At 53.9% G+C, this 14,417-nt stretch overlaps 1 protein-coding gene across 2 annotated transcripts in view; it reads left to right on the plus strand.

Moving 5' to 3' along the window:
• LOC147081271 (mitochondrial import receptor subunit TOM40B-like) overlaps positions 1 to 7,470 on the plus strand; it is a 70,580-nt gene extending 63,110 nt beyond the window's left edge. For both annotated transcript variants that reach the window (XM_085980848.1, XM_085980850.1), the window contains exons 10-11: positions 3,660 to 3,714; positions 5,469 to 7,470. In XM_085980848.1, the coding sequence (XP_085836974.1) occupies positions 3,660 to 3,714; positions 5,469 to 5,519 (106 nt within the window). In that variant the 3' untranslated portion in view covers positions 5,520 to 7,470. The remainder of the gene's footprint in view (positions 1 to 3,659; positions 3,715 to 5,468) is intronic.
• Positions 7,471 to 14,417: the final 6,947 nt, after the last annotated feature.

Below are 14,417 nucleotides of genomic sequence, written 5' to 3' on the forward strand. Positions count from 1 at the left end.
ACTGAGGGAGCGCCGCACTGTCGGAGGGGCGGTACTGAGGGAGCGCCGCACTGTCGGAGGGGCGGTACTGAGGGAGCGCCGCACTGTCGGAGGGGCGGTACTGAGGGAGCGCCGCACTGTCGGAGGGGCGGTACTGAGGGAGCGCCGCACTGTCGGAGGGGCAGTACTGAGGGAGCGCCGCACTGTCGGAGCGGCGGTACTGAGGGAGCGCCGCACTGTCGGAGGGGCGGTACTGAGGGAGCGCCGCACTGTCGGAGGGGCGGTACTGAGGGAGCGCCGCACTGTCGGAGGGGCGGTACTGAGGGAGTGCCGCACTGTCGGAGGGGCGGTACTGAGGGAGCGCCGCACTGTCGGAGGGGCGGTACTGAGGGAGCGCCGCACTGTCGGAGGGGCGGTACTGAGGGAGCGCCGCACTGTCGGAGGGGCGGTACTGGGGGAGCACCGCACTGTCGGAGGGGCAGCTGATCTGGTCATTATGACTGCTGTTTGTGGGAGCTTGCTGTGCACAAATTGATGCCGCATTTCCTACATTACAACAGTGACCACACTTCAAAACAAGTACTTCATTGGCTGTAAAGCGCGGACATTTTAATCGGTGCTAAATCCTCCCTTCTATCTAACTCGAAATCCCTTTTTCTTTGAATATATTTCTGCATGTAGTGACCTAAGGGCAAATCTTTCATCTATATTTAGCAATCACCAATCAGGCTGTCTGTCCCTATCGGAGGGGATTAACCCTCTCCCCATTTACAGACACCGGGCAGCCTGTTCCCTATCGGAGGGGATTAACCCTCTCAGCCACCTCTCCCCATTTACAGACAGCGGGCAGTCTGTCCCTATCAGAGGGGATTAACCCTCTCATCCACCTCTCCCCATTTACAGACACCAGGCAGCCTGTTCCCTATCGGAGGGGATTAACGCTCTCACCCACCTCTCCCCATTTACAGACACCGGGCAGCCTGTTCCCTATCGGAGGGGATTATCCCTCTCACCCACCTCTCCCCATTTACAGACACCGGGCAGCCTGTTCCCTATCTGAGTGGATTAACCCTCTCACCCACCTCTCCCCATTTACAGACACCGGGCAGCCTGTTCCCTATTGGAGGGGATTAACCCTCTCACCCACCTCTCCCCATTTACAGACACCGGGCAGCCTGTTCCCTATCGGAGGGGGATTAACCCTCTCACCCACCTCTCCCCATTTACAGACACCGGGCAGCCTGTTCCCTATCGGAGGGGGATTAACCCTCTCACCCACCTCTCCCCATTTACAGACACCGTGCAGCCTGTTCCCTATTGGAGGGGATTAACCCTCTCACCCACCTCTCCCCATTTACAGACACCGGGCAGCCTGTTCCCTATCGGAGGAGGATTAACCCTCTCACCCACCTCTCCCCATTTACAGACACCAGGCAGCCTGTTCCCTATTGGAGGGGATTAACCCTCTCACCCACCTCTCCCCAGTTAGAGAGAGAGAGAGACTCCCTCTTTAAAAGGGGTCCGTGACGGAGTGAGAGATCCCACTGCCTCAACCCTCCCCCACTTCCAATACAAACCGTGGGCTCGCTGGGAGGTAGAAATTTGTTTGTTTGGTGAAGCGAATGGAACAAGGGCCCTGGAGGCTTAATTTATACTGAGACGGATGTGAACACAGCTTGAAGGAAAAGAATTGTGGATAATTGTCAGAGAGACGGAGAGAGAGACGGAGAGAGAGAGACAGAGAGAGAGACAGAGAGACAGAGAGAGAGAGAGAGAGAGAGAGAGAGAGAGAGAGCGAGAGAGAGACAGAGAGAGAGACAGAGAGAGAGACAGAGAGACACAGAGAGAGAGACAGAGAGACAGAGAGACAGAGACAAAGATTAGATTCCAGCCTGTAACTCACTCCCGGGTATCTGTTATTCTATATATAAACCCCCCCAAACCCCTCGATTAGATTCCAGCCTGTAACTCACTCCCGGGTATCCGTTATTCTGTATATAAACCCCCCGAACCCCTCGATTAGATTCCAGCCTGTAACTCACTCCCGGGTATCTGTTATTCTATATATAAACCCCCCGAACCCCTCGATTAGATTCCAGCCTGTAACTCACTCCCGGGTATCTGTTATTCTCCATATAAACCCCCCCGAACCCCTCGATTAGATTCCAGCCTGTAACTCACACCTGGGTATCTGTTATTCTATATATAAACCCCCCGAACCCCTCGATTAGATTCCAGCCTGTAACTCACTCCCGGGTATCTGTTATTCTATATATAAACCCCCCGAACCCCACGATTAGATTCCAGCCTGTAACTCACTCCCGGGTATCTGTTACTCTATATATAAACCCCCCGAACCCCTCGATTAGATTCCAGCCTGTAACTCACTCCCGGGTATCTGTTATTCTATATATAAACTCCCCGAACCCCTCGATTAGATTCCAGCCTGTAACTCACTCCCAGGTATCTGTTATTCTATATATAAACCCCCCGAACCCCTCGATTAGATTCCAGCCTGTAACTCACTCCCGGGTAGCTGTTATTCTATATATAAACCCCCCCTGAACCCCTCGATTAGATTCCAGCCTGTAACTCACTCCCGGGTATTTGTTATTCTATATATAAACCCCCCGAACCCCTCGATTAGATTCCAGCCTGTAACACACTCCCGGGTATCTGTTATTCTATATATAAACCCCCCGAACCCCTCGATTAGATTCCAGCCTGTAACTCACTCCCAGGTATCTGTTATTCTATATATAAACCCCCCGAACCCCTCGATTAGATTCCAGCCTGTAACTCACTCCCGGGTATCTGTTATTCTATATATAAACCCCCCGAACCCCTCGATTAGATTTAGCCTGTAACTCACTCCCGGGTATCTGTTATTCTATATATAAACCCCCCCGAACCCCTCGATTAGATTCCAGCCTGTAACTCACTCCCGGGTATCTGTTATTCTATATATAAACCTCCCCGAACCCCTCGATTAGATTCCAGCCTGTAACTCACTCCCGGGTATCTGTTATTCTATACATAAAACCCCCCGAACCCCTCGATTAGATTCCAGCCTGTAACTCACTCCCGGGTATCTGTTATTCTATATATAAACCCCCCGAGCCCCTCGATTAGATTCCAGCCTGTAACTCACTCCCGGGTATCTGTTATTCTATATATAAACCCCCCGAACCCCTCGATTAGATTCCAGCCTGTAACTCACTCCCGGGTATCTGTTATTCTATATATAAACCCCCCGAACCCCTCGATTAGATTCCAGCCTGTAACTCACTCCCGGGTATCTGTTATTCTATATATAAACCCCCCGAACCCCTCGATTAGATTCCAGCCTGTAACTCACTCCCGGGTATCCGTTATTCTATATATAAACCCCCCCGAACCCCTCGATTAGATTCCAGTCTGTAACTCACTCCCGGGTATCTGTTATTCTATATATAAACCCCACCGAACCCCCCCGATTAGATTCCAGCCTGTAACTCACTCCCGGGTATCTGTTATTCTATATATAAACCCCCCCGAACCCCTCGATTAGATTCCAGCCTGTAACACACTCCCGGGTATCTGTATATTCTATATGTAAACCCCCTGAACCCTTCGATTAGATTCCAGCCTACATCTTGATCTAGCCAACCTCATTATCTCTTTCTCTCTCTCTTTTCTAGATCACGAACAGAGACGCAGCGAGAGTTGCTGAATCTCCTTCTAACAGCGAGAGTGGTACGCAGACTTTTTACACTTACGGTCGGATCTCTGCTCCATGCCTCAGTACCCCCAAGCAAGGGGGGGAAAGAGGGGAGACTGTGTATCGCCCCTGACTCACAATAGAGATACCACTCCCTTCTCCCCGCCCCCTCCCGAGACGCTGCCCCTCAACTCCAGTCCCGCTCTCTCCGCCTCTCGCTCGCTCTCTCCGTCTCTCGCTCTATCTCCCTCGGTCTCTCGCTCGCTCTCTCTCCCTCGGTCTCTCGCTCGCTCTCTCTCTCTCGGTCTCTCGCTCGCTCTCTCTCTCTCGGTCTCTCGCTCGCTCTCGGCCTCTCGCTCGCTCTCGGTCTCTCGCTCGCTCGCTCTCTCTCGGTCTCTCGCTCGCTCTCTCTCTCTCGGTCTCTCGCTCGCTCTCTCTCTCTCTCTCGGTCTCTCGCTCGCTCTCTCTCTCTCTCTCCCTCGGTCTCTCGCTCGCTCTCTCTCTCTCTCTCCCTCGGTCTCTCGCTCGCTCTCTCTCTCACCCTCGGTCTCTCGCTCGCTCTCTCTCTCTCGGTCTCTCGCTCGCTCTCTCTCTCTCGGTCTCTCGCTCGCTCTCTCTCTCTCGGTCTCTCGCTCTCTCTCTCTCGGTCTCTCGCTCGCTCTCTCTCTCTCTCGGTCTCTCGCTCGCTCTCTCTCCCTCGGTCTCTCTCCCTCGGTCTCTCGCTCGCTCTCTCTCTCTCGGTCTCTCGCTCGCTCTCTCTCCCTCGGTCTCTCGCTCGCTCTCTCTCCCTCGGTCTCTCGCTCGCTCTCTCTCCCTCGGTCTCTCGCTCGCTCTCTCTCCCTCGGTCTCTCGCTCGCTCTCTCTCCCTCGGTCTCTCGCTCGCTCTCTCTCCCTCGCTCGCTCTCTCTCCCTCGGTCTCTCGCTCGCTCTCTCTCCCTCGGTCTCTCGCTCGCTCTCTCTCTCTCTCGGTCTCTCGCTCGCTCTCTCTCTCGGTCTCTCGCTCGCTCTCTCTCTCTCGGTCTCTCGCTCTCTCTCTCTCTCTCTCTCGGTCTCTCGCTCGCTCTCTCTCTCTCTCTCGGTCTCTCGCTCGCTCTCTCTCCCTCGGTCTCTCGCTCGCTCTCTCTCTCTCGGTCTCTCGCTCGCTCTCTCTCCCTCGGTCTCTCGCTCGCTCTCTCTCCCTCGGTCTCTCGCTCGCTCTCTCTCCCTCGGTCTCTCGCTCGCTCTCTCTCCCTCGGTCTCTCGCTCGCTCTCTCTCCCTCGGTCTCTCGCTCGCTCTCTCTCCCTCGGTCTCTCGCTCGCTCTCTCTCCCTCGGTCTCTCGCTCGCTCTCTCTCCCTCGGTCTCTCGCTCGCTCTCTCTCCCTCGGTCTCTCGCTCGCTCTCGCTCTCTCTCTCGCTCTCTCTCTCGCTCTCTCTCTCGCTCTCCCTCTCGCTCTCCCTCTCGCTCTCCCTCTCGCTCTCCCTCTCGCTCTCCCTCTCGCTCGCTCTCTCTCTCGGTCCCTGGGGCCTTCAATTAAAGGAGTTCTATTTTCACTGTAGCCTTTATTAGAAAACCCTTGTTCAGAAATAAATGCAGAGCACTGTGTGACATTTAACCCTTTCACCACACTCCCCCACCCTGAGCTAGAACAGATACCGCGGTACAGATCCTCCGTGACATCTTCCCCTCCCCTCCCCTCCGATCCCCCGCCCCTCCGATCCCCTGGGCCTTCACTCAGCCCACTCCCTCTCTGACTGACTGACCTCCTTTCTCTCTTTCTCTCTCTCTCTCTCGCTCCCCCTCCTCAACAGACAAGGCCCAGAACCCTGGCAAGGCGGACGAGGAGATCGACATCGATTTGAACGCGCCCGAGACGGAGAAGGCGGCCCTGGCCATCCAGGGCCAGTTCCGGAAATTCCAGAGGAAGAAGAAACCGAACGCAGCCTCCTGAACCGCGAGGCCCCGGGGACGGCCATTGCTGGGGGCAACCACAGACAGAGCAGAGAGCGAGTTAGAGCCACAGAACACAAAATCTATATTAATATGTACAATTCTACTCCATTCTTGCATGCACTTTAGGCTTAAAACCGTATTAGCAAATTATATTTATTGGCTGGTCAAGGGGCCGTTGTCATGGAGTTGGCCCTTTGAGCGGCCATTTTGTTTTTTTTGCTGGCCGAGCGGGAAAAATCCACGTCGAAACGACACGGCTACCCGCCGACAGCTTCGGCAAGCGTTTTTCTCTATTTCCCCCTCCTCTGCTACACGCCCCCCCCACCTGCCCACCAGCTTTACCAGTCCAGAGGGTCTCAAGGCCTCAGGCGAGGCTCTCTCTGGGGAGGCCTCCATTGGCGTCGCCCTCTCGTGGGATGGACACCCACCCCCCTTCCCCCCTGCTGCTCCTCCGCCTCTCGCCTTGCAAAGCCCCGGTTGTGTGGGCCGGGGACCGAGGATGCAGGAGAGAGAATAGGCCTTCAAATCTATTCCCAGGCTCTCATAAGGCCTGCATTCGAACCGGTTTCCCCCCTCACTTCCCCGAGAGAAAGGGGGAGCCAGACAAGCGGAGAGCAGGCCGCCAAGGTTCCTTCCCGCCCGCCCCCATCAAACCAATTCAAAGAAGTCTCGAACGAGAGACGCCCCCACGATATCGGTCTCGCTTTCCAATTTCCGCCAAGCGATTTTCAGGAGGAATGTCTCTCAGGTGGCGGGGATTGGAGACGGGGGAAGGGCTACGAGGAGGCTGCGGTAGAACCCCTCCTCATCCCAACTTGGGCCGGGCTCCCCCGAAGGCAGGGGGTCAGGTTGGCACCAGACTGACACCAACTCGAGGCCGCAGCTGCCCTCTTCAAATTGCAAACGGCCCACGGCGCTGGGGTAGGGAGGGGTCACTGGGTGCCTGCCCCGGGAGTGTTTGATGGGACAGTGTAGAGGGAGCTTTACTCTGTATCTAACCCCGTGCTGTACCTGCCCTGGGAGTGTTTGATGGGACAGTGTAGAGGGAGCTTTACTCTGTATCTATCCCCGTGCTGTACCTGCCCTGGGAGTGTTTGATGGGACAGTGTAGAGGGAGCTTTACTCTGTATCTAACCCCGTGCTGTACCTGCCCTGGGAGTGTTTGATGGGACAGTGTAGAGGGAGCTTTACTCTGTATCTAACCCGTGCTGTACCTGCCCTGGGAGTGCTGATGGGACAGTGTAGAGGGAGCTTTACTCTGTATCTAACCCCGTGCTGTACCTGCCCTGGGAGTGTTTGATGGGACAGTGTAGAGGGAGCTTTACTCTGTATCTAACCCGTGCTGTACCTGACCAGAGAGTGCTGATGGGACAGTGTAGAGGGAGCTTTACTCTGTATCTAACCCCGTGCTGTACCTGCCCTGGGAGTGTTTGATGGGACAGTGTAGAGGGAGCTTCACTCTGTATCTAACCCGTGCTGTACCTGACCAGAGAGTGCTGATGGGACAGTGTAGAGGGAGCTTTACTCTGTATCTAACCCCGTGCTGTACCTGCCCTGGGAGTGTTTAATGGGACAGTGCAGAGGGAGCTTTACTCTGTATCTACCCCTTGTGACCCCACCTTATTGTTCTTTGCTGTAATGTTTTCCTGACTGACCTGTTTGGACACCATTTACACCTTTGATTGCTGTTATTATCTCTCTGCCGAGGTGTGATAAATGGCAGTTAGAAAGATTACCTGTAAACATCTGACATTATTCTCTGACTATATAAGCTGTGTTTTTATGCATCTCTCCACTTCATCTGATGAAGGAGCAGCGCTCCGAAAGCTTGTGATTTCAAATAAAGCTGTTGGACTATAACCTGGTGTTGTGTGATTTCTTACATTTGTCCACCCCAGTCCAACACCGGCATCTCCACACCAGTGTTTGATGGGACAGTGTAGAGGGAGCTTTACTCTGTATCTAACCCGTGCTGTCCCTGCCCTGGGAGTGTTTGATGGGACAGTGTAGAGGGAGCTTTACTCTGTATCTAACCCGTGCTGTACCTGACCAGAGAGTGCTGATGGGACAGTGTAGAGGGAGCTTTACTCTGTATCTAACCCCGTGCTGTACCTGCCCTGGGAGTGTTTGATGGGACAGTGTAGAGGGAGCTTCACTCTGTATCTAACCCGTGCTGTACCTGACCAGAGAGTGCTGATGGGACAGTGTAGAGGGAGCTTTACTCTGTATCTAACCCCGTGCCGTACCTGCCCTGGGAGTGTTTGATGGGACAGTGTAGAGGGAGCTTTACTCTGTATCTAACCCGTGCTGTACCTGCCCTGGGAGTGTTTGATGGGACAGTGTCGAGGGAGCTTTACTCTGTATCTAACCCCGTGCTGTACCTGCCCTGGGAGTGTTTGATGGGACAGTGTAGAGGGAGCTTTACTCTGTATCTAACCCGTGCTGTACCTGCCCTGGGAGTGTTTGATGGGACAGTGTAGAGGGAGCTTTACTCTGTATCTAACCCCGTGCTGTACCTGCCCTGGGAGTGTTTGATGGGACAGTGTAGAGGGAGCTTTACTCTGTATCTAACCCCGTGCTGTACCTGCCCTGGGAGTGTTTGATGGGACAGTGTAGAGGGAGCTTTACTCTGTATCTAACCCCGTGCTGTACCTGCCCTGGGAGTGTTTGATGGGGACAGTGTAGAGGGAGCTTTACTCTGTATCTAACCCTGTGCTGTACCTGCCCTGGGTGTGTTTGATGGGACAGTGTAGAGGGATAGAGCAGATGAATGCGTGGCTAAAGAGTTGGTGCAGGAGGGAGGGCTTTAGTTTCCTGGATCACTGGGCCTGCTTCTGGGGAAGGTGGGACTTGTACAAGTCGGACGGGTTGCACCTGAACCAGAGCGGGACAAATATCCTTGCGGGGAGGTTTGCTAGCACTGTTCGGGGGGGTTCAAACTAAAATGGCAGGGGGTTGGGAACCTGAGCAGGGAGACAGAGGAAAGGAAAACCGGGATAAAAGCAAAAGATAGGAAGGAGAAAAACAAAAGTGGCGGTCAGAGAAATCAACGGTTTAAATCAAACGTGGCCACAGTAAATAATAATTCTAATAGGTCTAAGAGCGTTAAAAAAACAAGCCTGAAGGCTTTGTGTCTTAATGTGAGGAGCATTTGTAATAAGGTGGATGAATTGGCTGCGCAAATAGAGGTAAACGAATACGATTTGGTTGGGATTACGGAAACGTGGCTCGAGGATGGCCAAGACTGGGAACTCAACATCCAGGGGTATTCGATATTCAGGAAAGATAGGCAAAAAGGAAAGGGAGGTGGGGTACCATTATTGGTTAAAGAGGGGATTAATACAATTGTAATGAAGGATATTAGCTCTGATGATGTGGAATCTGTATGGGTAGAATTGAGAAATACTAAGGGGATAAAAACATTAGTGGGAGTGGTATATAGACCTCCAAACAGTAAGGCGGAGGTTGGGGATGGCATTAAAAGGGAAATTAAAGAAGCGTGCAATAAGGGCACAGCAGTCATCATGGGTGACTTTAATCTACATATAGATTGGGCTAACTAAATGAGTAACAATACTGTGGAGGAGGAATTCCTGGAGTGTTTACGGGATGGTTTCCTGGACCAATATGTCGAGGAACCAACCAGAGATCAGGCCATCTTAGACTGGGTATTATGTAACGAGAAAGGATTAATTAGCAATCTTGTTGTACGAGGCCCCTTGGGTCGGAGCGATCATAATATGATCGAATTCTTCATTAAGATGGAGAATGAAGTAGTTGACTCAGAGACTAGGGTCCTCAATTTAAATAAAGGAAACTACGATGGTCTGAGGAGCGAGTTGGGTAGGATTGAGTGGGGAATGGCGCTCAAAGGGTTGACGGTGGATAGGCAATGGCAAACATTCAAAGACCGAATGGATGAGCTACAGAATTTGTTCATCCCAGTTTGGCATAAAAATAAAACAAAAAAGGTGACTCAACCGTGGCTAACAAGGGAAATTAGGGATAGCATAAGATCCAAGGAGAGGACATATAAATTGGCTAGAAAAAGCAATAATCCTGAGGATTGGGAGCAGTTTAGGAGTCGACAAAGGGATTAATTAAGAAAGGGAAAATAGAATATGAGAGTAAGCTAGCAGGGAACATAAAAACTGACTGTAAAAGCTTTTATAGATATGTGAAGAGAAAAAGATTGGTGAAGTCAAGCGTAGGTCCCTTACAGTCAGAATCAGGGGAATTTATAATGGGAAACAAGGAAATGGCAGACCAACTAAATACATACTTTGGTTCTGTCTTCACAAAGGAGGACACAAATAACCTCCCAGAGATGCCGGGGAACATAGGGTCTGATGAAAGAGAGGAACTGAAAGAAATCAGTATTTGTAGGAAAATGGTGTTAGGAAAATTGATGGGACTGAAGGCCGATAAATCCCCAGGGCCTGATGGTCTACATCCCAGGGTACTTAAGGAAGTGGCCCTAGAGATAGTAGATGCATTACTGGTCATCTTCCAGAACTCGATAGACTCTGGAACGGTACCCATGGATTGGAGGGTAGCTAATGTTACCCCACTGTTCAAAAAAGGTGGTAGAGAAAAAGCGGGGAATTATAGACCGGTAAGCCTGACATCGGTAGTGGGGAAAATGCTAGAGTCCATTATAAAAGATGTAATAGCAGAGCACTTGGAAAGCAGTGACAGGATCGGGCAAAGTCAACACACCCATCATAATGAAGTGTTTCGAGAGACTGGTCCTGGCTCACATCAAAGCCAGTGTTCCCGCCTCTCTTGACCAACGCCAGTTTGCCTATCGTGCAAACAGATCAACGGAGGATGCAATCACAACTGCTCTACACTCTGCACTGAATCACTGAGACGGTAAGGAGACCTACATCAGAATGCTGTTCATAGACTACAGCTCAGCATTCAACGCTATCGTCCACAACAAGCTGGCCACCAAACTCCAAACTCTTGGCCTGAACACTTCCCTCTACAACTGGACCCTGGACTTCCTAACAAACAGACCTCAGTCTGTCAAATTAGGTAACCACACCTCCCCGCCCCTGACCCTGAACACGGGGGCCCCACAAGGATGTGTGCTGAGCCCCCTCCTCTGCTCCCTCTTCACCCACGACTGTGTGGCTGTTCATGGTTCCAACACCATCATCAAGTTTGCGGATGACACCACGGTAGTAGGCCAGATCACCAACAACGATGAGTCAGCCTACAGGGAGGAGGTCCAGCATCTCGTGAAGTGGTGCGCCGATAACAACCTGGCCCTTAACATCAAGAAAACCAAAGAAATCATTGTGGACTTCAGGAAGTCTAAAGGCGGAAGTCACACCCCCATCAACATCCATGGGGCTGTGGTGGAAAGGGTGGACAGCTTTAAGTTCCTCGGAGTCCACATCACGGAAGACCTCTCTTGGTCCCTCAATACCTCCTCTCTGGTGAAGAAGGCCCAGCAGCGCCTATATTTCCTAAGGAGGCTGAAGGGATGTAACCTGTCACCCCTGATCCTCTCTAACTTTTACCGCTACACAATAGAGAGCATCCTGACGAACTGTATCACAGTATGGTATGGCAGCTGTAGCTCCTATGACCGGAAAGCCCTGCAGCGGGTAGTCAAAACTGCCCAACGCATTACCGGCACCCGGCTACCGACCATAGAGCACATCTACCAGAAACGCTGTTTACGGAGGTCACGGACCATCATCAAAGACCCTACCCACCCCAGCCACAGTCTGTTCGCCCTCCTGCCATCTGGGAGACGCTACAGATGCATTCGCACCCGTACGACCAGATTTAGGAACAGCTTCTTTCCCAGGGCTGTCATCCTACTGAACTCCACAAATAAACTCTAAAGCCTGCACATCTGCCAATGCACTTTATTGTGGTCATGTTTATGTTAATGTATTACAAGCCAAATGAATGTTGAATGTTTAAATGTCTTAATCTAAATGTACACTCTCGGGAGCCGCAAGCCTACATTTCGTTGTACTGCACTTGTACACTAACAATGACAATAAAAGTTGACACTGAGGGATTGGCGATGCGGAGACGCTGAGGGATTGGCGATGCAGAGACGCTGAGGGATTGGCGATGCAGAGACGCTGAGGGATTGGCGATGCAGACGCTGAGGGATTGGCGATGCAGACGCTGAGGGATTGGCGATGCAGACGCTGAGGGATTGGCGATGCAGACGCTGAGGGATTGGCGATGCAGACGCTGAGGGATTGGCGATGCAGACGCTGAGGGATTGGCGATGCAGACGCTGAGGGATTGGCGATGCAGACGCTGAGGGATTGGCGATGCAGACGCTGAGGGATTGGCGATGCAGACGCTGAGGGATTGGCGATGCAGACGCTGAGGGATTGGCGATGCAGACGCTGAGGGATTGGCGATGCAGACGCTGAGGGATTGGCGATGCAGACGCTGAGGGATTGGCGATGCAGACGCTGAGGGATTGGCGATGCAGACGCTGAGGGATTGGCGATGCAGACGCTGAGGGATTGGCGATGCAGACGCTGAGGGATTGGCGATGCAGACGCTGAGGGATTGGCGATGCAGACGCTGAGGGATTGGCGATGCAGACGCTGAGGGATTGGCGATGCAGACGCTGAGGGATTGGCGATGCAGACGCTGAGGGATTGGCGATGCAGACGCTGAGGGATTGGCGATGCAGACGCTGAGGGATTGGCGATGCAGACGCTGAGGGATTGGCGATGCAGACGCTGAGGGATTGGCGATGCAGACGCTGAGGGATTGGCGATGCAGACGCTGAGGGATGGGCGATGCAGACGCTGAGGGATGGGCGATGCAGACGCTGAGGGATGGGCGATGCAGACACAGGGATGGGCGATGCAGACACTGAGGGATGGGCGATGCAGACACTGAGGGATGGGCGATGCAGACACTGAGGGATGGGCGATGCAGACACTGAGGGATGGGCGATGCAGACACTGAGGGATGGGCGATGCAGACACTGAGGGATGGGCGATGCAGACACTGAGGGATGGGCGATGCAGACACTGAGGGATGGGCGATGCAGACACTGAGGGATGGGCGATGCAGACACTGAGGGATGGGCGATGCAGACACTGAGGGATGGGCGATGCAGACACTGAGGGATGGGCGATGCAGACACTGAGGGATGGGCGATGCAGACACTGAGGGATGGGCGATGCAGACACTGAGGGATGGGCGATGCAGACACTGAGGGATGGGCGATGCAGACACTGAGGGATGGGCGATGCAGACACTGAGGGATGGGCGATGCAGACACTGAGGGATGGGCGATGCAGACACTGAGGGATGGGCGATGCAGACACTGAGGGATGGGCGATGCAGACACTGAGGGATGGGCGATGCAGACACTGAGGGATGGGCGATGCAGACACTGAGGGATGGGCGATGCAGACACTGAGGGATGGGCGATGCAGACACTGAGGGATGGGCGATGCAGACACTGAGGGATGGGCGATGCAGACACTGAGGGATGGGCGATGCAGACACTGAGGGATGGGCGATGCAGACACTGAGGGATGGGCGATGCAGACACTGAGGGATGGGCGATGCAGACACTGAGGGATGGGCGATGCAGACACTGAGGGATGGGCGATGCAGACACTGAGGGATGGGCGATGCAGACACTGAGGGATGGGCGATGCAGACACTGAGGGATGGGCGATGCAGACACTGAGGGATGGGCGATGCAGACACTGAGGGATGGGCGATGCAGACACTGAGGGATGGGCGATGCAGACACTGAGGGATGGGCGATGCAGACACTGAGGGATGGGCGATGCAGACACTGAGGGATGGGCGATGCAGACACTGAGGGATGGGCGATGCAGACACTGAGGGATGGGCGATGCAGACACTGAGGGATGGGCGATGCAGACACTGAGGGATGGGCGATGCAGACACTGAGGGATGGGCGATGCAGACACTGAGGGATGGGCGATGCAGACACTGAGGGATGGGCGATGCAGACACTGAGGGATGGGCGATGCAGACACTGAGGGATGGGCGATGCAGACACTGAGGGATGGGCGATGCAGACACTGAGGGATGGGCGATGCAGACACTGAGGGATGGGCGATGCAGACACTGAGGGATGGGCGATGCAGACACTGAGGGATGGGCGATGCAGACACTGAGGGATGGGCGATGCAGACACTGAGGGATGGGCGATGCAGACCTGAGGGATGGGCGATGCAGACGCTGAGGGATGGGCGATGCAGACGCTGAGGGATGGGCGATGCAGACCTGAGGGATGGGCGATGCAGACACTGAGGGATGGGCGATGCAGACACTGAGGGATGGGCGATGCAGACACTGAGGGATGGGCGATGCAGACACTGAGGGATGGGCGATGCAGACACTGAGGGATGGGCGATGCAGACACTGAGGGATGGGCGATGCAGACACTGAGGGATGGGCGATGCAGACACTGAGGGATGGGCGATGCAGACACTGAGGGATGGGCGATGCAGACGCTGAGGGATGGGCGATGCAGACGCCTGAGGGGATGGGCGATGCAGACACTGAGGGATGGGCGATGCAGACACTGAGGGGATGGGCGATGCAGACGACTGAGGGATGGGCGATGCAGACGCTGAGGGATGGGCGATGCAGACGCTGAGGGATTGGGCGATGCAGACGCTGAGGGATGGGCGATGCAGACGCTGAGGGATGGGCGATGCAGACGCTGAGGGGAATGGGCGATGCAGACACTGAGGGATGGGCGATGCAGACACTGAGGGATGGGCGATGCAGACACTGAGGGATGGGCGACGCAGACACTG

Source organism: Somniosus microcephalus, unplaced genomic scaffold, assembly GCF_052327205.1.
Source record: "Somniosus microcephalus isolate GS21.2 unplaced genomic scaffold, FLI_Smic_1.0 scaffold597, whole genome shotgun sequence".
NCBI classification, from domain to species: Eukaryota; Metazoa; Chordata; class Chondrichthyes; order Squaliformes; family Somniosidae; genus Somniosus; species Somniosus microcephalus.